General features: G+C 46.6%; 1 protein-coding gene across 1 annotated transcript; it reads left to right on the forward strand.

Moving 5' to 3' along the window:
- The first annotated feature begins 308 nt into the window (after positions 1 to 308).
- Positions 309 to 12,618, forward strand: LOC141984959 (C-type lectin domain family 4 member E-like). The gene is made up of 6 exons (XM_074948553.1): positions 309 to 378; positions 6,866 to 6,982; positions 10,852 to 10,950; positions 11,590 to 11,741; positions 11,993 to 12,126; positions 12,468 to 12,618. Exons 1-6 carry the CDS (start codon positions 309 to 311, stop codon positions 12,616 to 12,618), a joined length of 723 nt encoding a protein of 240 aa, XP_074804654.1.
- The last annotated feature ends 12,577 nt before the right edge of the window (positions 12,619 to 25,195 follow it).

Consider the following 25,195-nt stretch of genomic DNA (forward strand, 5'->3'; position numbering starts at 1 on the left):
CTCTCAGCCACTAAGTTCCTGTTTTTCATTTACATAAACCCATGAGGAGAAAAGCCTAGGCTGATTTTCTGCGTGAAGAGTTCCAAGAGCTGTCTGGGATATATCTCCATCTCCATCACCTCCCAGCTCATCTTAGGGGCTTTCCTCTCCCTGTCTCTCCTCTTCTGACAGGTGGGAGAAGGGGTGGCAGACACGCCAGATGGGAAGGACTGCATGACTGGCCTGTGGCTCTTGGGAATTAAAAGATCAATTCTAAATGCAATAAAAATATAAATATATAAAGAAAAGGGACCAGCAACAATCTCCAAATGGCATCAGAGGTTACTTACATTGAGGTAAAGTTCAAGAATGCGCCACCACGACCTGCAGAGACCAAAGGTAAACTACAGACTATTTAGGGGAATGGGCTATGGAGATTTTCACTTTTGCAGCACTGTTTCCCATCTAGCCCTAGGTTAGGGGCACAGTCTGGCTCAGGGGAATCAGGAAGTTACTTGTTAGAGCCTTTACCCTGTAGGTCATTAGCTGCCACCTGACCCTGAGATAATGTTGGTATAGATGCAAATTTTGCCAATACCTGGGCAGTGATGAAGGGAAATTTCTAGGGTACAGGGGATCAAGAAAAAAGTTATGGATCTGAAAGAGATACAGGGAGTGAAATCTCCAGAGGAGATGCACTGAGGGCATTAGAGGTTAGGGTATTTCAGAACCCCACTTGACTATCCACATAGAGACAAAGGGCTGAGATACAGAGAGGGGGATCTCTAGAGGAGGTCTGTCTGGCTGGAACAGCTCAGAGCAAGGTTAAAATGTGAAGGATAATGGATGGGGTCATACCAGCAATAGAATTATGAGAGCCAACAAGGAGGAGATATAGTATTGAAGTCTGTACCCCCCAAGATGTTGGTAGCTAAAAGATTCAGGGGCCCAGGGAATGTTATTTTGCCTAGAAGAGGGGCAGGAACAGCAACTAAACATACTGTTGTCAGGTCTTTTCCCGAGTAAGGACAACACCTGCAGTATCTCAAGGGCAGGCAGGGAGGGGAACCCAGAGCAGAGATTTCATGATGGCTGCTTGTCCTCTGTACCCATCATGAGAGCCAGCATTGAATGCAAGGGCACATAATCTGCCCAGATTGGGTGCAGAATTGAATTTGGTGAATAACTGGTGGGGGGGGGGGTTCACTGGCAGATCTGGAAAAAAACAGTTTGGGTCAAACTGAATCCAAACTTTTTTGAAATTTTCAGCAAATTGTAAAAGTCGACAGAAGTCCCTTTCAGGTTGAGCTAAATGTTTTGGTTTGGGGCATTGTTTAAAGGGCTAGGTGCATAAAATAGGTGGAGTTGATGGTGCTCCCTCCTTTAGCCGAGTTCTTAGGGCACTCACCTGAGAGGTGGGAGACCCAGATTCAATTTCCTGCCCTACAACAGGCATTTGAGCCTTGCTTACACCCCCTCATGATTACCTAACCACCAAGATGTAGAGTCATTTTCTCAGTCTGGTCTAATGACTGGGTATTTTACACAAAGAGGAAAAGTTTCAGCAGGAAACACTGGAAGAACTCTACCCCTACAATACATGATAGCCCTGTTGTGAGGGCACTCCCCTGGCAAAAAGAAGACCTAAGTTCAAGTCCCTGTTGTAAGTACTAGTTAGTTCTTTATACAAACTGAAACAGTTTCAACAGGGATAAGTGAGACACCTATCCCTGACTAGCTGGATGGGTAGGAGAGGGAGAGGCTGGGGTTCAACTCCCTGTTCTAAAACAGCAAGTCAGATATGGGTCTTCCATATCCCAGGGTGAGTGCCCTAACCACTGATCCAAAGGTTATAAGGGGGCACCTCCTCTGCTGGCTGTTTTGTGAATGGTACCTAAGTCCCCTTCTGAATCTAGCTCCCTGAAAAATATATATTAAATTAATCAATAGCTTTTGTTAGACTGAAACTGCATTTTTTGGTGAATATACTAGTCATCCAAAATTTTTTTGCCCAGCTCTAGAGAAGAATAGAACTAAGAAAAGAAGGAAACAAAGGCTGAGTAGAAGAGATGGGCTTGAACCAAATCCCTGGAGACTTTAAGTATCTGAGATCTGAAACTGGATCCAGTTTTGTGCCTCATGCCTATCTCTGCTGAAAAGTAACTAACATTTAAAGATCAAAAAGACTGAAAATTGTTATTGCTATTAACAAATGTTGTATATAATGATGCAAATTTACTAGGCACTTTACAAACATAACATATGTTCCCTGTCCCAATGACCTTACAGCCTAACTGGCCTGGTCGTTGCTCTGAACACTACACAGGTGAAGACAAGACAAACAGCAATGTAAGGAAGAATATTTCAGAAGCAGCAACACGTAGAGCGATCATAAAGGAGGCGAAGTTAGGAGGGGTTTCTTGAGGAAGACAGAGGAACCTAATGCGGACTGAAAATAATCCATAAGTCAGGAGCTGCATGGGATAAAGCACAAAGCTGAATGTGGAAGAAAATGATTAGGGGACTGGAACACATGACTTATGAGGAGAGGCTGAGGGAACGGGGGATGTTTAGTCTTCAGAAGAGAAGAATGAGGGAGGATTTGATAGCAGCCTTCAACTACCTGAATGGGGGTTCCAAAGAGGATAGAGCTAGGCTGATCTCAGTGGTGGCAGATGACAGAACAAGGAGCAATGGTCTCAAGTTGCAGTAGGGGAGATTTAGGTTGGATATTAGGAAAAACTTTTTCACTAGGAGGGTGGTGAAACACTGGAATGCGTTACCTAGGGAGGTGGTGGAATCTCCTTCCCTAGAAGTTTTTAAGGTCAGGCTTGACAAAGCCCTGGCTGGGATGATTTAATTGGGGATCGGTCCTGCTTTGAGCAGGGGGTTGGACTAGATGACCTCCTGAGGTCCCTTCCAACCCTGATATTCTATGATAAGGACATATAGGGAGCAGTGAGATGACAAGCCTGTGAGGATCAGCAGGAATAGAAGGGGGTACTGTATAGGGAGGAAATGCAGGCTGGTTCATATTTATTTGGATATAGAAATTCCTCTGCCCTGTGGGTCTCCATCCCAAGCTGCAAGACCCTGTGCACAACCCCATGATGCGGCAGGGTTATATAGACGTACTGAGTGCTGTCAAGGACATTTGCAAGCTGACTTTGCAGCTCTTCCCTCAGATTTGCCAACCTCAGCTGCCTTGACAGAGACCTGCCTGGGGTTCTTCCCTGCCTGCTTCAAGAAATGAGTCACAGAAGCCAGACATGCATGCACAGTTAGGGTGACTGACTCAGTGACACTGTGTTGTAACGGAGTCTTGGAGATACTGTACTCAGATGTTCCTCCTGCCCTCACTCGTGCTCCTGTCAAGATGAGCTGCTGCTAGTTTAATATTCCCCCATGTCCTGTTCCAAAGGCATTTGATGAGTCTGCTTTTGCAGGTGAACATTGGGAGGTTCCAGGGCATGCTCAAACTCTGCTGCCAGTACTGTGGGGGGTGCCCGAGGGACCCTGGACTGGCCATAGCTAGTACATTGCTTTCAGAGAGCAGTAGAAATATCCATCGATGCTGCATGCTGTTGCAGTGTTGTCTCTCACAGAGACAGGGCCTCTCTAGATGACTTGGGTGAGTGATTAGAAGATAAGGGGTGTGACTAAAGTCCTGGCTGCTGCTCTAGTGCTCGTGGATAAATACTTTGGTCATGTTGACCCCATGGTCAGTGACAGCAAAGCTGAACATAGGCTGCCTGTCTTCTAGCCACATTCCCAGGATTCTCTGCAGAGTGTCCTGGAGTATATCAATTGGTGTGGGGAGGGCCTCCCATGAGTGGGGCTGGTATTAGATATACAACTGGCAGAGCCACAGGAAGATGGGAAGAAGGGGGCAGCAAATAACTAACCAGCAGCCGCACTGCAATGGCAACTCTTCCAGGGGACCGTCAAAGACTGATGAGGGTGAGTTTCATGCTGCCCAGTTATCCATAGTGCAGTGGAAGAGAACCCCCAACATCCTCCTTGAGAAGCTTGGAAACTCCTAAATAGGACGATGTGCTGGAGGGGGCTCTCAGGAGCTGCATGTTAAAATGTCAGCACCAGAGGGAAGAGAAGATTGGGGTATTTTCCCTGCCTCTGATGGAGAAGTTTTACTTTCTCTTTGGCTACTGCCAAGCAGCCACTCAGATACCACCACAGTGATAGATATGCAGGTAGGTAGATTCTGCCAGAGGTGACTTATCCAAGGGGCTCATAAAACTGCATTGGAACAATCACTATTTTACCTTTGGAATGGGGCAGAAGGGAGCAAAGTCAGGGATTTAAAAATCTCCCAGAGGAGGAGAGATGATCCTGATCTCCCCTGCAAAGATCATGCATAGACACAACCAAATGCCCCCAGTTAATGAGCATAGTGTAACAGCTAGTGGGAGCTGAGGAGAAAATGGTGTTTTTTCCTCAGAAAATGAAAGCAGACACTACCCGTGAAAATTTTTGTTTTGTCAAAAACCCAATTTTCCATTTTTAAAAAAAAGTTTCAATGGACAATTTTCAACCAGCCCCAGTAACTATTGGTGTACTCACTGTGTATTTTAGGAATGATATATACACTTTCCCAGCAGAGTGCACTATCAAGAGCCTTGCTTCTGACTCTGTTACCCTACCTGTTGCTGCTACTGGGTGACTTGAGAATTACAAACTGAACAAAGAAAAAAAATTGAGTCTTTCTAGACCTAAACTTAAATTATTACAGCCTCTCAAGGGACCTTCACCAGGTATTAGCACTCCAGCTACTTTACTCTTCTCCTGCAATGGGTGTTGCTGCCTCTAATCCCCTCCCTTATTCTCCATGCCCCTGTGTTACTCCAGTGCTCCTTACTGGGACCGGAGCAGCCAGTCCCTCAGTGAGTGTTCCCCTCCCCTCCCCTCTGTGTGTGACCCATTCCCCTCCCTCCTCTGTCACCTCCCTGATACCTGTGGTGCCCCTGACAGTAGTGAAGAGACAGGACTCAGCTGTATTGTATCTAGAAAGGATTCTTTAGTGAGGAAGCTGGACACAGATAGACCATCCTGTGGTTCTCCCTGATTCTCAAGCTCCAAAACTGGCTAACAACCCTGGGCTGCCTAGTGTCCCTAAATCCTGCTCTGGCATGAGTAGTGGTGGAAGGAGCAGCTGACTACACAAGTTAGCATGACTAGCCTCTCATGTGTCTCCATTGCACTTCTTTCTCACACTCCTCCCCACTCTCCTTATTTCACCTGCTGGTGCATCACCTATCCCACCCCAACCAGTGGGTCCAAATGCATGTGGAGGAAATAGAAGTTAGAACAATAAAACATTCTCTGGGGAGTGCAAAAGGCTCTGGGAATGCCCTTGAAAAAGCTTCACTTAGATCATATGAGATCATAATAATACCTAGCTTTTATGTAGCGCTTTTCACTTCGATTTCAAAGAGCTACATGAAGTTTGTCAGCTGTGGGCATACTCTGGTGAGACATGAAGAGCTCCCTCAAACACTTAACCCCACAGAATCATGGAAGATTAGGATTGAAAGAAACCTCAGAAGGTCATCTAGTCCAACCCCCTGCTCCAAGAAGGACTAAGCCCAACTAAATCATCCCAGCCAGGACTTTGTCAAGCCAGGCCTTAAAAACCTCTAAGGATGGAGATTCCACCACCTCCCTAGGTAACCCATTCCAGTGCTTCACCACCCTCCTAGTGAAATAGTTTTTCCTAATATCCAACCTAGACCTCCCCCACTGCAACTTGAGACCATTGCTCCTTGTTCTGTCATCTGCCACCACTGAGATCAGCCTAGCTCTATCCTCTTTGGAACCCCCATTCAGGTTGTTGAAGGCTGCTATCTAATCCCCCCTCACTCTTCTCTTCTGCAGACTAAATAAGACCAGTTCCCCCAGCCTCTTCTCATAAGTGCCCCAGCCCCCTGATCATTTTCGTTACCCTCCACTGGACTCTCTCCAATTTGTCCACATCCTTTCTGTAGTGGGGGGCCCAAAACTGGATGCAATACCTGAGATGTGGCCTCACCGGTGCCAAATGGAGGGGAATAATCACTTCCCTTGATCTGCTGGCAATGCTCCTACTAATGCAGCCAAATATGCCATTAGCCTTCTTGGCAACAAGGGCACACTGTTGACTCATATCCAGCTTCTCATCCACTGTAATCCCCAGGTCCTTTTCTGCAGAACTGCCACTTAGCCAGTCGGTCCCCAGCCTGTAGCAGTGCATGGGATTCTTCCTTCCTAAGTGCAGGACTCTGCACTTGTCCTTGTTGAACCTCATCAGATTTCTTTTAGCCCAATCCTTATTTTAGGCCAATCCAATTCTTCAATTTGATTAGGTCACTCTGGGCCCTATCCCTACCCTCCAGCGTATCTACCTCTCCCCCCAGCTTAGTGTCACCCATGAACTTGCTGAGGGTGCAATCCATCCCATCATCCAGATCATTAATGAAGATGTGGAACAAAACCAGCCCCAGGACTGACCCCTGGGGTACTCCGCTTGATACTGACTGCCAACTAGACATCAAGCCATTGATCACTACCCATTGAGCTCGACGATCTAGCCAGCTTTCTATCCACCATGCCCCTGAAACACTTAACCTCAGTCCCGAACACCTGTGATTGGAATATTTGCTCACCATAGGGGCTGGAGTTGGGGAGTTTGGCTTGGAATTTGAGCTTCATCAGAGGGGTCATCACCCAGAGTTCTAATTTGGTCCCGTCTCTAAGAACATTTTAACTCTTGAATATGGGTTGATATTTGGTCTCTGCATGAAGTTTTTCATTCAGCTGCTAACACCTAGCAGACAGGGCTACTGTCAGCAGAACTGACTGGTTTGGGGGCTAGGGGTTTCTTTTCCTTTAGCTCCCGCAGAGAAGAGCATGCCGCAGAGTGGACCCCAGAAGCCCACCTGGAGATTCCTGTGGTTGATCTCAGCATTGTTGCTGTTGCTGTGTGTCTCTCTCCTCATTGCCCTCATTGGTAAGTATATACTGGCTGATTATCCAAGAGGGAGAGGAATTGTTTGAGGAGGATGCCTGAGGGAAGAGAACGGGAAATAAAGGGGATAAAATTAAGCAAAGAGGGAAATATCCTACTGGACAATCAGGAAACAATTCCCAGCAGAGGTGTTTGTTAGACTGTGGAAAAGTCTCCTTGAGGACAGTGTGGGAGCCCAAACATTTGAGCCCAGAGAAAGCCCTGAAGAATATATTGTTGGGAACAATCCTTTTTTGGCTGGCAAAGGGGGAAGGATCAGTGGATGGACAAGATTAGAAATGGGCAGCAAGCAAAATGGTCTCTTGAGAAAAGTATGTCTGGGATATGAGGGAAGGATCTGGCAGCGGGAGGTAAATGTCCAGAGGATCAGGGATGTTAACTAGCAATGGTAGGGTGTGAGATGCTCAGAAGGATCAGGGGAAAATATCTAGAGCTGTATCAGGGCACCAGTTCTAATCCAACTCTATGTCATGGAGACTGGATGAGTTGAGGGATCAGGGAATGGGGTTCTGAGCCTTTCCCTTCCCTTCTAGGGCATCAGTTCTAATCCAGCTCCAGCTTGTGGGGTCCAGGTGACCCAAATGGATTGGAGGATGGGATACACAGCCTTTCAGCTCCAGGACACTGGTTCTAATTTGGCTCCAGTTCAGGGAGACTGGATGGGTCAGCGGGAATGAGATACAGAGCCTTTTGCATCTGGGGCACCAGTTCCTAGAAGTAATTTCTAATCTCTTATAACGTTTTTTACTTATATAACCCTTCTGCCTGTCAGAGTTGGCAGCAACAAGGGCCAGGTTCAGTATGTAGGGGTTCCATTCCAATAACACAATGCAAAACCAGCTCGAGCCCCCACCCAGTGAACTGGGACAAATATATACCACCCCCGCTGGGCACCTCCAAGAGGCAATACTTCCCCTCTCGCAAGCACATCGTCTGAGTGTAGCAAAAAGCCTTTTAATAACAGAGAGAAACAATGTGGCATTATGTTGTGGAAACACCACCAACAGGATTCATAACACAACCCATGAACAAAAAACGCACCCCAAGCAAATTGGGGCGTGTCCTTTCCCTTTGGTTCTTGAGTCCAGCAACCCAAAATCACCCAAAGTCCCAAAAGTCCAATGACCCAAAAGTCTCTGTCCCTGGTCAGGGCAGCCCCAGAGTTTGAAAATTTATCTGCAGAGTTTTACCTCCCAACCTGGGTGGAGATGGCGGGGGGGGGGTTTAAGGGGCACCTTACATGGTCCAAAGCTGATGGCTCCACCTCTCCATGGGGCTCCACTCTGCCAGCCACCCCATGAGCTGCTCTAGGCATCCAACAAACTGCTCTGCTCCACAAGCCGCTCTGCTCGCCGTCCCACAAACTGCTCCACCATATATCTTCAGGCTCCCCCACTACTTAACACAACACTCAGTGATTTCAGCTCTTAGTAAGTTTAGCTCTTTTGTGATTTCAGCTTGTAGTAGGGGAGCCTCAGTGCTGGTGCACCATTAGCCCAAAGTGAATTCAGCTCATCAGCCTACAACTAGACTCCTAATGGAATCAAAATTAGCTCTGATATTCCACAGTGGAGAGAGGATTAAGTGCAATTAGCATGTAAGGCCCTCACCAGGGGGCCCATGCCACCAAGTATTAATATCTGCCCCTAGCCTCTCTCAATTCACAGAGTTTTGGAACCCATGTCCCTTGCCTAACGAGTGCTACTTAGTTGATGGCGAGTCCCTCCATCATAACAAAAGGCCAAATACAGTTCCACTGTCCTTGATTCCCATAATCAAGGTAATAATTTATTCTTCCTGCCCCAATAACAGAGACACTGGGGATCCCACAGCAGCCAAAGTGACCATTTGGGCAGCTATGGCCTCATTCTAGGCGGGGTGGGTGTGCCTATGCAAATGAGATCAGCCCCTGAAGTTCTTTTCCACAACTTGCCACACCTCACCACCAGATATCAGGGTGGAGCTCATCCTGACTCTGCTTACACTTATGATCCAAATATCTTTAAACATGTCTAGGGGACTTGTCCTCAGTGAGGACATCATCCTCATTACCAGTCCTGCAGGGTGCTGTGCACCATCAGGTCACTGACTTCAGTAGGAATTGAGAGTGTGCAGCACATCAGAGGATATGGTCATATCTATGGAGAGATCCAACTAGTCTATTTTTAAGTCTCAACTTTTGTTTTAAATGGAATGTATCTTTCTGCTCACTGAGACAGCTCAATTAACTCCAACATTAACATTTGGGCTATAACTAACCATGAGAAATTTCTGCTGTAACCCCTAGACTGCTGCTTCTCCATTAGATCACTCAATTAGATCTAAAACTGCTTCACCCTCTACGCGCTCCTTCCAACTAGCATCACTTCAAGAAGTGGAAGTCAGGTGTTTAAATAAATTAGTAGCCTATATCAGGCTTAGTCTTAAAGTTAGCAAAAATAAAGTATCTTATTTATCAAGAACAAAAACAAATATAATCTAACATGGAACTGGAAGCATTAAAGAAATAGTTTTATACACAGAAACCACACGTCTTACCTTGACAGGTTTCAGAGTAGCAGCCGTGTTAGTCTGTATTCGCAAAAAGAAAAGGAAGACTTGTGGCACCTTAGAGGCTAACCAATTTATTTGAGCATACGCTTTCGTGCATCCGATGAAGTGAGCTGTAGCTCACGAAAGCTTATGCTCAAATAAATTTGTTAGTCTCTAAGGTGCCACAAGTCCTCCTTTTCTTTTTACATCTTACCTTGTCTGTGTTGAGCTTCTTAATTATTTACAAATATACAGGCAGATTGTGCTGTGACTTGTTCATGTCTGGTGTCACCTCTCAGCACCAACCCCTGTTGTTGGGTTACTGGCAGGGATGGCTTAAGGAGTCCCTCACTCTCTCTGAGGAATCTCTCTCCTCCAGAGCCCACCACAATCTACCTATGAGGGGAGCTTCTGGGACCAGGGACACACCAAACTGAGCTCCCTTCAACCTCTTCAGGTTCCCTCCTCAGGTTCAATCCTTCTTGAGTTATCCCAGCTCTCCAGGAAAGTCTAGCCAGACCTTCTGTCTGACACCCCCCGCCACACACACACACACACCCTCTGACTCCTGGTTCCCTTGACGGCCCTGTCACCATTCCCAGATCTCTCTCTCTTGATCCACTCTCCAACATCACTTTGACCAACTCCAAAGAAGCTCCACACCCCCCGGTGATGTCACCAGCCTCGGCAGTTCTTTCACAGGGAGCTGTTGGGAAAAGCAAGAGTTTTCTCCCTGCTTTAATCTCTCTAACTATAGTCAATTCTAGGGGCAGGGTTGCTTCCTGGCAAATGGGTATTGGTGCGTGGCCTCAGAGTTCTGAAAGAGGCATCTGCCTGAATGCCGTTTCTGACCACCTCAGTTCCAGGAGTAGTGTCAATAAATAAGTTACAGCAAGAAAATACCCAGACTCCACTGATTTATCCTCCACTGGGAAACCAACCTACTAGGCCCTGATATCTGCTACTGCTTGGATGAGGGGTACCAGTATTAATAACCTGTTCCCTAGCCACATTCACCCCGATCTTTCCCCTGTGGGTCAGATGCTCTTCTTGCCATACTGACCAAGATCGGTTGGCTAATTCTGGTCAATCAGTATAACTGGTCCGCACCGCCAGCAGAGAGATGAAGAGAGGTGAGCTGCCCTATTGTCCCAGGGGAGGTGGTTGTTGGCATTTATGACAATAATAGAAGCTTACAAAGGGGCAGCCACATTGGGACAGTCCATGGCCAGGAGATTAAGAAATCAGGTTGCACCCAGGCAGGGGAGAAGATGAGTATAGTTGGAGCCATTCTCTTTTTTTCCTCTCTTGTTTTCCAGTCACTCTACTCAAGGGAACTGGAGGCTGTGAAGAGCACAAGGCCCTGCCCCAGAGTTCTGCAGAGTGGCGTTGTGTCCTGGGGAGAGCTGAGGAGAAAGGTCAGTGACACTGAAAGAGAGAGAGGGATTAACCCCACCATCATTGTTCTGGGTTAGGGGCCTGATTCATACCCAGCTCTGGATCAACAGGGGGCCAGAGGGACTGATGTATGGGGGAGAGGAAGAGAACAAAATGAAGTCTGTACAGATTGACTGAGTGAGGGCTAAGAGGAGAAATAGCAACATTCTACAAGTCCAGGCAGGGTGTGAACAACAAGGAGAGGGAGGGGTTAGCTGAGAGTGGTCACAGGAGGGAGGGATAAAGGGGAGTAAAAGAAGCTCATTTTAGGATGGGGATGAGGAAACATTCCCTGCCTCTGAGGGCCTATTAGATTATTGACGAGTCTCCCCAAGGAAAGGGGTTGAACATTAACTGAGTCATTTTGCCTTTTTCTAGATGTCAGCTAACACGTGTTAGTCTACACTAGGTTTATTGACTATCTGAGCTAAGATGTTCTAACAAAACATCTTCTAGCCTAGTCTGGACAAAGTCTCAGAACTGGAGAAGTCAAAGCCCGATGAAATAAACTGTAGGGAACAATCCTGCATTGTCTCGAGAGAATGACAGAGATGCAGATTAGTAGGGATTTTCCATCTCTCATTACAAGTTCTTCTCCTTGACTTTCTCTTCCCTCACAGGGCAAGTCTGGACGTGCTGCCCCATGGACTGGGAGCACTTTCAGTCCAGCTGCTACTACTTCTCTATAGACACCATGAACTGGGGTGACAGTGAGACAAATTGCACAGGGATGGGCTCCCACTTGGTGGTGATCAACACAGGAACTGAGCAGGTAACTCTCTGGGGATTAGACTCTTTGGGGAGCTGAGCATTCAGATCTTTAGAAGACCCCATCCCCCCTGCTATTTGGGGTCTATTGAAGGTGAGCTGGGAATTCAGTTTCCCTGTTCACTCAATCCTGGGATTTCCCAGCCATCACCTTCTTTCTCTCGCATGCCCACACACATGCACTACAGGGATTCCTGCCCACTACCGTCAGCTCAATGACTGAATGTGGGCAATTAATTTGTAATTTTTATTCAGGATTTCATTTTCAATTTGACAAGAAGAACTGTTACATCCAGCCCAGACAAGAATTACTATATCGGTCTGACAGATCAGGCACAGGAAGGCCAGTGGCGCTGGGTGGATCAGACTCCATATAATGAGACAGCAGCGTGAGTATCTCCATGGAGACCAGTTACTGTCTTCTCCTTAGTCCCACAGGTTAATATACAGTGTAACGGACAAGCAAGGGGGTGAGAGTTGTGGGGAGGGCAAAGGAGCTCTGGTCGTACTGTAGCTACAAGTGCTTCTTGTCCAGTAAAGAGCAGATTTGTTGGGGGAACATGAGCAGGATCTATAAATCCTTTTTAAGGAAACAGTATTGAGCCTGGTAGGAGAATCCTTCTGGTTAACTAAAGGGTTTAATTTGCCCCCTTCTTTCATCCTCACCTGTTACAAGTTGTTCAACTCCTAAAACTCATACCAATATGTATCTCACACATGTTTCTTACAGATTCTGGAGACAAAATGAACCCAATAATAGCAACACGGAGAACTGTGCTGTCATGCATATAGAGAAAAAGGCACATAGGAAGAATTGGAATGACATTCCGTGTTCCACCAGTGTACATAGAATTTGTGAAACTGCTGCAACACGTTTTTGAGGAAAGAAACCCCATCCCGGATGTGAAGCCCTCAGAGAGGGAGAGAGAGCCCACCCCTGTCTAGAGGCAGCTGACAGAGAGATCTGATTGGAGGGTTTGGTTCAGATGTGGGACTTGTGCTGTAATTATGGAGTGGGAGGCTACTGTATTCAATGGTTCAAACTCACGCATATGCACAAAAGAATTTTGAAAAAAAAATGGTAAAAATGTTCTGAAGTGGAAAAGAGGTAATTTTCAGCAGAACTCTGTTTATGATGTCACAAAGGTGGACTATGCCAGCACCCAACATTTCTGGAGGACCCAGGTTGGTAAGGGCAGGGCCCAGTGGATTTGGCCTTGAAAGTGTTGAAGAGAGAGTTACTATTCACGATTAACCCACTCAGTGCTGCTAAAGTTAATAACATCCCTTGTAAAGTCACCACTTCCAGGGTGCTAATGTGTCAGTCCCTGTGGAGATCAGTGCTGTAAATGGGGAGTCTCTCATCCTGTCCCTGCAGTCCTTGCAACTGTGGTTTCTAATGGGTGTTGCAGCTTTCAGGATAACGATGTATGAACCAAACCCAAACTTCAGAGCTGCTGCTGTTTCAGTCTCACTGGGAACAATGTGTCTGCACATCCATCAGGGAGAGGCCAAAGGGACACATTTTATAAATTGTTACATGAAAAGACCTTTGTGCCTGTGGAGGTCAGCAGAATTTAAGCCCAGAAGTAAGGTGTCTCTCTGCCACAAATCCAGCTGCATCCAGCCTCGTTGTCCTGTAACCCAGTTCCAACATAGAATCATAGAATATCAGGGTTGGAAGGGACCTCAGGAGGTCATCTAGTCCAACCCCCTGCTCAAAGCAGGACCAATCCCCAACTAAATCATCCCAGCCAGGGCTTTGTCAAGCCTGATCTTAAAAACTTCAAAGGAAGGAGATTCCACCACCTCCCTAGGTAACACATTCCAGTGCTTCACCACCCTCCTAGTGAAAAAGTTTTTCCTAATAACCAACCTAAACCTCCCCCACTGCAACTTGAGACCATTACTCCTTGTTCTGTCATCCGCTATCACTGAGAACAGTCTAGAGCCATCCTCTTTGGAACCCCCTTTCAGGTAGTTGAAAGTAGCTCTCAAATCTCCCCTCATTCTTCTCTTCCGCAGACTAAACAATCCCAGTTCCCTCAGCCTCTCCTCATAAGTCATGTGTTCCAGCCCCCTAATCATTTTTGTTGCCCTCCACTGGACTCTCTCTTCCAATTTTTTCACATCCTTCTTGTAGTGTGGGGCCCAAAACTGGACACAGTACTCCAGATGAGGCCTCACCAATGTCAAATAGAGGGGAACGGTCACATCCCTCGATCTGCTGGCAATGCCCCTACTTATACATCCCAAAATGCCATTGGCCTTCTTGGCAACAAGGGCACACTGTTGACTCATATCTAGCTTCTCGTCCACTGTAACCCTTAGGTCCTTTTCTGCAGAACTGCTGCCGAGCCATTCGGTCCCTAGTCTTTAGTGGTGCATGGGACTCTTCTGTCCCGAGTGCAGGACTCTGCACTTGTCCTTGTTGAACCTCATCAGATTTCTTTTGGCCCAATCCTCTAATTTGTCTAGGGCCCTCTGGGCCCTATCCCTACCCTCCAGCATATCTACCTCTCCTCCCAGTTTAGTGTCAAACTTGCTGAGGGTGTAAGCCACACCATCCTCCAGATCATTAATGAAGATATTAAACAAAACCGGCCCGAGGACCGACCCTTGGGGCACTCCACTGGATACCAGCTGCCAACTAGACATGGAGCCATTGATCACTACCCGTTGAGCCCAACAATCTAGCCAGCTTTCTATTCACCTTATAGTCCATTCATCCAGCCCATACTTCTTTAACTTGCTGGCAAGAATACTGTGGGAGACTGTGTCAAAAGCTTTGCTAAAGTCAAGGAATAACACATCCACTGCTTTTCCCTCATCCACAGAGCCCATTATCTCATCATAGAAGGCAATTAGATTAGTCAGGCATGACTTGCCCTTGGTGAATCCATGCTGACTGTTCCTGATAACTTTCCTCTCCTTTAAGTGATTCAGAATTGATTCCGTGAGGACCTGCTCCATGATTTTTCCAGGGACCGAAGGGAGACTGACTGGCCTGTAGTTCCCCGGATCCTCCTTCTTCCCTTTTTTAAAGATGGGCACTACATTAGCCTTTTTCCAGTCATCCACGACCTCCCCCGATTGCCATGAGTTTTCAAAGATAATGGCCAATGGCTCTGCAATCACATCCACCAACTCCTTTAGCACTCTCGGATGCAGCGCATCTGGCCCCATGGACTTGTGCTCGTCCAGCTTTTCTAAATAGTCCCGAACCACTTCTTTCTCCACAGAGGGCTGGTCCCTTCCTCCCCATGCTGTGCTGCCCAGTGCAGTAGTCTGGGAGCTGACCTTGTTCGTGAAGACAGAGGCAAAAAAAGCATTGAATACATTAGCTTTTTCCACATCCTCTGTCACTAGGTTGCCTCCCTCATTCAGTAAGGGGCCCACACTTTCCTTGACCTTCTTCTCGTTGCTAACATACCTGAAGAAACCCTTCTTGTTACTCTTAACATCTCTTGCTAGCTGCAACTCCAAGTGTGATTTGGCCTACCTGATTTCACTCCTGAATCCCTGAGCAATATTTTTATACTCCTCCCTGGTCATTTGTCCAATCTTCCACTTCTTATAAGCTTCTTTTTTGTGTTTAAGATCAGCAAGGATTTCACTGTTAAGCCAAGCTGGTCGCCTGCCATATTTACTATTCTTTCTACACATCGGGATGGTTTGTCCCTGTAACCTCAATAAGGATTCTTTAAAATACAGCCAGCTCTCCTGGACTCCTTTCCCCCTCATGTTATTCTCCCAGGGGATCCTGCCCATCAGTTCCCTGAGGGAGTCAAAGTCTGCTTTTCTGAAGTCCAGGGTCCATATTCTGCTGCTCTCCTTTCTTCCCTGTGTCAGGATCCTGAACTCGACCATCTCATGGTCACTGCCTCCCAGGCTCCCATCCACTTTTGCTTCCCCTACTAATTCTTCCCAGTTTGTGAGCAGCAAGTCAAGAAGAGCTCTGCCCCTCGTTGGTTCCTCCAGCACTTGCCCCAGGAAATTGTCCCCTACACTTTCCAAAAACTTCCTGGATTGCCTGTGCACTGCTGTATTGCTCTCCCAGCAGATATCAGGGTGATTGAAGTCTCCCATGAGAACCAGGGCCTGCGATCTAGTAACTTCCGTTAGTTGCCGGAAGAAAACCACGTCCACCTCATCCCCCTGGTCTGGTGGTCTATAGCAGACTCCCCCCATGACATCACCCTTGTTGCTCACACTTCTAAATTTAATCCAGAGACTCTCAGGTTTTTCTGCAGTGTCATACTGGAGCTCTGAGCAGTCATACTGCTCTCTTACATACAATGCAACTCCCCCACGTTTTCTGCCCTTCCTGAACCATTTATATCCATCCATGACAGTACTCCAGTCATGTGAGTTATCCCACCAAGTCTCTGTTATTCCAATCACATCATAATTCCTTGACTGTGCCAGGTCTTCCAGTTCTCTCTGCTTGTTTCCCAGGCTTCTTGCATTTGTGTATAGGCACTTGAGATAACTCGCTGATCGTCCCTCTTTCTCAGTATGGGGCAGGAGCCCTCCCTTCTCGCGCTCTCCTGCTCATGCTTCCTCCTGGTATCCCACTTACCTGAGGGCTTTGGTCTCCTTCCCCCCCGTGAACCTAGTTTAAAGCCCTCCTCACTAGGTTAGCCAGCCTGCTTGCAAAGATGCTCTTCATTAGATGGAGCCCGTCTCTGCCTAGCACTCCTCCTTCTTGGAATACCATACCATGGTCAAAGAATCCAAAGCCTTCTCTCCGACACCACCTGCGTAGCCATTCATTGACTTCCACGATTCGACGGTCTCTACCCAGGCCTTTTCTTTCCATGAGGAGGATGGATGATAACACCATTTGACCCTAAAATCCTTTATCCTTCTTCCCAGAGCCATGTAGTCTGCAGTGATCCGCTCAAGGTCATTCTTGGCAGAATCATTGGTGCCCACGTGGAGAAGCAGGAAGGGGTAGCGATCTGAGGGCTTGATGAGTCTCAGCTGTCTCTCCGTCACATTGTGAATCTTAGCTCCTGGCAAGCAGCAGACTTCTCGGTTTTCCCAGTTGGGGTGGCAGATAGATGACTCAGTCCCCCTGAGGAGAGAGTCCCCGACCACCACCACCCACCTCCTTCTCTTGGGAGCGGTGGTCGTGGAACCCCCATCCCTAAGACAGTGCATCTCATGCCTTCCAATCTGTGGAGTCTCCTTCTGTTCCCTTCCCTCATATGTATCATCTAGTCCACTCTCCACATTAGTACCTGTGGAGAGAACATGAAAACGGTTGCTTACCTGTATCTGCATTGCTGGTACATGGACACTCCCCTTTCTTCTTCTGTTCTGAGCATAGATGAGGCTTTAACCATGTTCCTGAAACATACTAACGTTTTGCACTACCCAAAGCTTTAGGTCTGGCTAGGGACATAGTTAAGATCCCATTGACATGCGAGGGCAGAACTGTGCTTACTGTGTTGGGAGACAACTATGTGGTAAATAGGTCCCTCAATGTAGCTGTAGTTAATGCAGATGAGACCTGAGAAGTGAACTGAATGGTTATTGTTCCTGATAATTCTTTGTGAAAAAGGTGTGGCTTCATGAACAGGCCAGCAGCACAAATCTTTGTAGAGCCACAGACTGGGACATCTGAGATTCATAATTCATATTAACAATTTTAAATAATTACCTTGGGGGATGTCTTCACTGCAGAGTTTACCTGGGTGTGGGAAGCCAGGTTTGGGACACTAGGTTAGCTAAACCCAGTGTGAGCATATACGCTACTAAGCCACACTCAAGTCACAGCCACATCCACACTTGTGCTGCACTAGCACGGGTTAGGTGCTAGGATTTCTGTGGGCATAACCCATGGTTCTTAGCACTACACTAAGCTGCAATACAATATGAATGGTTTTGCAGTGTATTGTGGGAGAAGTCGTCCATCCTTCCCGGGCTCCAGTGAGACAGAGTTCTTAGCTTGCCAACTCAGTAAACCAAAATGCTTCTGACTCTGAAAGCTCCTCACTGCTGTGCACAGCCTCTGTCCCCTGCAGTAGCAAGCCATGGATTCAGCTCATAACAATGACCTGGGCCAGCTGTTGGCATTAACAAAACTCTTTTTTTGAGAACAGGAGGTGAATGCAGGGCCTGAGACATGGTGGAGGGCATGTCAGCAGTGGCTCATCACCCTGAGAAAGTGGCTGTGTACCTTGATGTGGAGATCATGCAGGTGGTGTGCCTGCATGGTGGAGTGGAGATAGCTGATGCAGGTTTTAATAGCTGTGGCATCAAGCACAGAGTGGTAGGACTACACAGTCATGCAAACCTGGGATGCACAGCAGTGATCCCAGAACTTCCATGTGAGGAAGGCCATCTTCCCAGAACTGTGTGAGGAGCTTGCCCTGACACTTCAGTACCTGGACGTGCAGATGAGAGAGGACTTTACGAGTGCAAAAGCAGGCTGCTGTTGCTGCTTGGCTGTCCCAGAGGGCCACAGCTTGTTGGCTAATCAGTTTGGTATTAGCAAGTCAACTCTTGCTGCTGTGGTGGGGGAGGTTTGTGTGGTTTATCTGTGGGTGGTGATGGCTGCTAATGTCCCCAAAATAAGACCTAGCTTTAAGAGAATAGGTTCCTTGAATTGTGCTGGGGCTATTGGTGGCTCATATATGATCGCTGTTTGCCCCCACCAGATGCACATGAATGTGTCAACTGGCAAGGATACTACTTGCTTATTATGCAGGCCCTGGTGGACCATAAAGGGATGGCCAAGGACGCCAACATGGGAGGAACTGGCAGAGTGCATGATGCCAGGGTATTCCAAGGATCTCACATTTACCTGTTCAGACAAGAAGGGACTTCATTTTCTCCCAGTAATATGAATAGTAACAGTGTCTGGGCCCACTCATAGTTCAGGGGACCCAGATTATCTTCCACTGTCCTGGCTCATGAAGTCCTATGCTGATGTGAGAACAACTGGCAGAAGAAGGTTTAATTACACACAGAGCAGTTTCAGGATGATGGTGGAATGTGCATCTGGTGAAATAAGGCAAGATGGCACTGCTTACAAGCTGTTTACGGGCTAGTGTGTGTAATGCCATTTATGTTAACAGGGCATGCTGGATACTGCACAACATAAGCGAGAAGGGGAAGAACTTTCTCCAGAGTGGGTTGAAGATCGTACTGGTTTACAGGCCCAGTACAGGCATCTGGAGAACATAAAAACAATGACGAGTCCATAGCACCTTAAAGGCTAACAGATTTATTTGGGCATAAGCTTTTGTGGGTAAAAACCCCACTTCTTCAGAGGCATGGAATGAAAAATTACAGATACAGGCATAAATATACTGGCACTTGAAGAGAAGAGATTTACCTTACAAGTAGAGAACCAGTGCTGACAGGCCCAATTCAGGCAGGGTGGATGTGTTCCACACCCAATAATTGATGAGGAGGTGTCACTACCAAGAGAGGGAAAAATTGCTTTTGTAGTGAGCCAGCCACTCCCAGTCCCTATTCAAGCCCAAATTGACAGTGTTAGTTTGCAAATGAAGCGTAGCTCTGCAGTTTTTCTTTGAAGTCTGTTTTTGCCACTGGATGCCTTGTTGTTTTTGTGGCTACAGACTAACATGACTACCCCTCTGATACTTGATATCTGGAGAACATGTCTCTGATAAGTGAGGCTGGGTCTAGGAGCAGGTGGGTAGTAAGGGATGCCCTGTTTCCCCCTACAAATGCTGGATGTGGGCAAATGGGATTCAAGTGGCCTATACAACTAACTATTATAGGTGGATCTGTTGTTAATCTGACTTTAGTAAAGCTTGGTTTGAACTTCCTGTCTTTCCCAAGTACTCACCAACATGTGTTTTGTGCAACCAAACATTTTATTAAACAACAACACAGGCAGCCTTACTACCTCAGAAGTGAGAATTCTAAGAGAAGTGAAGAAAACATCTGATCAGTGTGATGTTAGAGAAGTCACCAGTGCAACTACTATCTCTCCCCTGTGGATATATGGGAAGAGTGAACAGGGTACAGCTCAGCAGGCACATTCCCAGTCCAGGAGTGCATTGATTGGCTCATTCCCCAATCAGAAAGTCACCAGCAGTAGCATGATAGGGTAGCATGGAAGGGAGACCACTGTAGGTGACTGGACTAGGGCAAAAGTAGATACTGGGGTTTGGGCAGGCTGCCTCCTGTCCATCAGGCTAATCAGCTGCTCAGATAGTTCTCTCTGCTGCTGCTGGTCCAGCTTCCTAGTTGCTGTGCCATGCTGGATGAACTCTCTCCTCCTCTTAGTCCAGCATCTTCCTCTGCATTTCCAGGAACTGGTCTCACCAGCAGGCAAAGTCCTTCTACAGGTCCTTGACCTTCTCCCACCCCCCGGTTCAGGCTCCTTGCTCTCAGGGAACTCTCAGGTGTTTAACTGGACCCTGGTGTGAGGATGAAGCACTGTTGCATTTTCACCTGTCTTACTTTGGAATTTTGAAAGTTGTTTTACTTGAGGGATCTGCTGAAGCTTGAAAACTACATTAATGAATTAGGCCTAGAGGCAGGGCTTGAATTGGACTGAGGCACATCATTCCTTTCCTGGGAAAGGGAGATGGCTGTTCTGGTCTGTAGTGGAGAAGAGAACTGAGGCAAGACTCACCTCTATTGTTGTTTGGCTGCAGGAGGACGACATCTAGTCCTCGGCTTCACTTGAGGTTAAATTTACATTCAGCAGAGGTCACTTGTACATATTGTTAGCACTAAGCATAATGGTGGTCACATGGATGTGGAGTCATAATAGGCAGAAAAAATGAAAGAAGGTTTAAAAAGTTTAGTAGCAACTGGACATCTAACTTACTGAATGCCTGTGAAAATGAGGTAAGATCAGAGACTGAAATAGGAGGGAAAGAATAAGTTAAAAATTACTTACACAAGTTAGATGTCTTCAAGGCAGCAGGGCCTGATGAAATACATCCTAGAATACTCAAGGAGCTGACTGAGGAGATACCTGAGCCATCAGCGATTATCTTTGGAAAAGTCATGGAAGATGGGAGAGATTCCAGAGGACAGAAAAAGGGGAAGTATGGTGCCAATGTATAAAAAGTGGAATAAAGACAACCTGAGGAATTACAAACCTGTCTGCTTAACTTCAGTACCAGGAAAGATAATGCAGCAAATAATTAAGCAATCAGTTTGCAAACATCTAGAAGATAATAAGGTGTTAAGTAACAGTCAGCATGGATTTGTCAAGAACAAATTGCATCAAACCAACCTAATAGCTTTCTTTGACAGGGTAAGAAGCCTTGGGGATGGAGGTGGGGTGAAAGTAGTATATATTGACTTTACTTTGTCTACACTAGCACTTTTTTCAGCAAACTGTTTGTCTGTCAGGGATGTGGACAGCACTATGTTGGCAGGAGACTCTCCTGCTGATGGAGTGGCTACACAGGAGACCTTACAGTGGTGCAGCTAATCAGCACAACTGTGCTGCTGTAAGGTCCACAGTGTAGACATAGCAGACAGCTTTTGTCACTGTCTCATGTGACCTTCTCAGAAAAAAAGCTAGGGAAATGAAACCTAGATGGACCTATTATAAGATGGGTGAAAAACTGGTTGGAAAACCATTCCCAGAGAGTAGTTATCAGTGGTTCACAGTCAAGCTGGAAGGGCAAATCAAGTGGGGTCCTGCAGAGACCAGTGCTGGGTCTGGTTCTGTTCAATATCTTCAATGATTTAGATGGCATAGAAAGTACACTTATACAGTTTGCCGATGATGCCATGTTGGGTGGGGTTGCAAGTGCTTTGGAGGATAGGATCAAAATTCAAAGTGATCTGGGCAAACTGGAGAAGTGGTCAGAAGGACAAATGCAAAGTACGCCACTTAAGAAACAATCAGTTGCACACATACAAAATGGGAAATGACTATATAGAAAGGAGTATGGCAGAAAGGGATCTGGGGGTCATCGTGGATCACAAGCTAAATATGAGTCAGTATCACACTGCTGGGGGAGGGGGGGAAACCACCAAAAAACCCGCCTTGCAAACATTATTCCAGGATGTATTATCAGGAATGTTGTAAGCCAGACAAAAGTAGAAAATCTTCTGCTCTTCTGTGCAGATAAAGCCTCAGCTGGAGGCTTGTGTCCAGTTCTGGGTGCCACTTCTCAGGAAAGTGGTGGCCAAATTAGAGAAAGGCCAGAGAAGAGCAACAAATTATTAAAGGTCTAGAAAAATATGGCCTATGAGGGAAGATTAAATAAATGCAATTTTTCAGTCTGGAGAAGAGAGGACTGAGAGGGGACATGATAACAGTTTTCAAGTACATAAAAGGCTGTTACAATGAGGAGGGAGAAAAGTTGTTTTCATTGATTTCTGAGGATAGGACAAGAGGACTTAAATGGGTTTAAATTGTAGCAAGGGTACTTTAGGGAAACCTTCCCAACTGTCAGGGTGGTTAAGCACTGGAATAAATTGCCTAGGGAGATTGTGAAATCTCCATCACTAGAGGGTTTGTTTTTTCTTTTTTTAAGAGCAGGACAGACATATGACAGGGATGGTCTAGATAATGCTTGGTCATGCCTTGAGTTCAGGGGACTGGACTAGACCTCTTGAGACCATTGCCTAGAAGATGGGCAGCAGCAACCCCATATACTGTTGTCTGGTCTATGAGCAGCACCTGTAGCATCTCCAGGGCATGCAGGGAGAGCCCAGAGCAGATTTCATTTCATTATGGGTGCCCATTTGCCTCTCCCTGGTATCCTTCTGTACCTAGTCAGTGCTAGCCAGGAGAGGAACAGACTGTCTCAGTTGGGTGGTGGTCACTGGGATGGGCACAATTGTAGGGAGAATGTTACAGAGAACAAGGAACCAAATTCTACAAAGGAGAGATGAGCTTGAACCAAATCCCTAGACACTTTAAGGGGCAGTAGTATCTGAAACCTGGAACCAGATCCAAATTTTGTGGCTCATGTTTATCTCTAGTGAAAAATGCTTAGAAGTCCCACAAACATTAAGAATTACTATTGCTATTACTATAGCCATACCATCAGGGCTCATTCACCTGAGCATCTACCAATGTGATATATGAGATCATGTGCCAGCAATGCTCCTCTGCCATGTATATTGGCCAAACTGGACAGTCTCTATGCAAAAGAATAAATGGATACAAATCAGACACCAAGAACTGTAACATTCAAAAACCAGTAGAACACTTCAATCTCCCTGGACACTCAGACTTAAGTGGCCATTCTTCAACAAAAAAAACTTCAAAACCAGACTTCAATGAGAAACTGCAGAACTGGAATTAATTTGTAAACTTGATACCATCAAATTAGGCCTGAATAAAGACTGGGAGTGGCTGGGTAACTACAAAAAGTAATTGTCACTGTTCATATTTACCCCTTCTTGTCAACTGTTGGGAATGGGCCACATTCACCCAGACTGAATTGGCCTTGTTAGCACTGACCCCACACTTGTTAAGGCAACTCCCATCTTTTCATGTGTTGTATATTTATACCTGCCTACTGTATTTGTCACTCCATGCATCTGATGAAGTGGGTTTTAGCCCATGAAAGCTTATGCCCAAATAGGTCTGTCTCTAAGGTGCCACAAGGCCTCCTCATTGTTATTGCTATTAACATTCACATTTAATGCTGTAAATTTACAAGGCACTTTATAAATACAAGACAAGCTTCCTACCCTGAAGATCTACAACCGAACATTCATGTTCACTGCCCGGGACAGTGTGCAGTCTACTTTAGACAAGACAAAACCAGCAAGGCAAAGAACCCTGTAGTTCAGCAGTGGAAGCCTGTGGAGCAATCATGCAGGAGGAGAAGCCGAGGAGGAATGAAGTGGATTTTAAGGAGAGAGGTCAATGACTAGATTAGGACAGGGAGAAAATTGCACACATCAGGAGCAGCATGAGAGAAGGCAAAAATGGTGAGTAGGGGTGGGGAGGGGAAGGAAACAAAAGGAGCAGTAAAGAGACAGGTTTGAGGGGATCAGCATGAAGAGAAGGGGGTACCATAGAGAGGAAATCCAGGCTGGCCTATATTTCTTTGTACAGTACATAGAAATTGCTCTGTGGGTCTCTATCCCAAGATGCAGGGTCTTGTGCACAAACACCAAGATCCAGCAGGGTTATGTAGATGCATTCAGTGCTGTCAAGGACATTTGCAAGCTGATTTTGCAGCTCTGCCCTCAGATTTGCCAACCTCAGCTGCCTTGACCGGGACCTGCTTGGGGTCCTTCTCTGCCTGCTTCAGGAAATGAGTCACAGAAGCCAGATGTGCATGCACAGTTGGGGTGACTGACTCAGTGACACTGTGCTGTCACTGAGGCTCAGATGTACTGTACTCAGATCTTCCTCCTGCCCTCACTTGTGCTCCCATCATGAGCTGGTGCTAGTTTAATATTCTCCCATGTCCTGTTCCAAAGGCATTTGAAGAGTTTGATTTTGCTCACTCAGCTGGTGCCAGGTGAACATTGGGAGGTTCCAGGGCATGCTCAACTCTGCTGCCAGTACTGTGGGGGGTGCCTGAGGGACCCTGGACTGGCCATAGCTAGTACATTGCTTTCAGAGAGCAGTAGAAATATCCACCGATGCTGCATGCTATTGCAGTGTTGTCTCTCACAGAGTCAGGGCCTCTCTAGATGACTTGGGTGAGTGATTAGAAGATAAGGGGTGTGACTAAAGTGTTGGCTGCTGCTCTAGTGCTCATGGATAATTACTTTGGTCATGTTGACTCCATGGTCAGTGGCAACAAAATGACCATCAGCTGCCCATCTTCTAGCCACATTCGCAGGATTCCCTGAAGAATGCCCTGGAGTGTGTAGATTGGTGTGGGGAGGGCTCCCCATGAGTGGGGCTGGCACTAGACAGACAACTGGCAGAGCCACAGGAAGATGGGAAGAAGGAGGCAGCAAATAACTAGCCAGCAGCATCACTCTCAGGGTCACTGCTCCAGTGGGACTGTGTCAAAGACCAATAGGGATGAGTTTGGCTGCACCATGGATATATGGGCAGCTTGAAAGAGAAGCCCCAACATCATCCTTGGGAAGCCTGGAAACTCCTAAATATGAAGATGTGCTGGAGGGGGCTCTCAGGAACTGCATCTTAAAATGTCAGTACCAGAGTGAAGGGAAGATTGGAGTGAGTTCTCTGCCTTTGATCCAGGAGTTTTCTTCCTCTTTGGCTACTGTAGAACCAGCCACTCATAGCTCCACAGTGATAGATAATGTTGAGCCACCTTGATTACATTGGCCTTGTTAGTATTCACCCCTTCTTGTCAACTGTTGAGAATAGCTCACTTCCACCTTAATTGAATTGGCTCGTTAGCACTGGCCCCCACACTTGGCAAGGCAACTCCCATCTTTTCATGTGCTGTGTATATATACACACACACCTGCCTCTGTATTTTTCACTGCATGCATCTGATGAAGTGGGTTTTAGCCCAGGAAAGCTTATGCCCAAATAAATTTGTTAGTCTAAGG

Source organism: Natator depressus, chromosome 1 (assembly GCF_965152275.1).
Source record: "Natator depressus isolate rNatDep1 chromosome 1, rNatDep2.hap1, whole genome shotgun sequence".
NCBI lineage: Eukaryota > Metazoa > Chordata > Testudines > Cheloniidae > Natator > Natator depressus.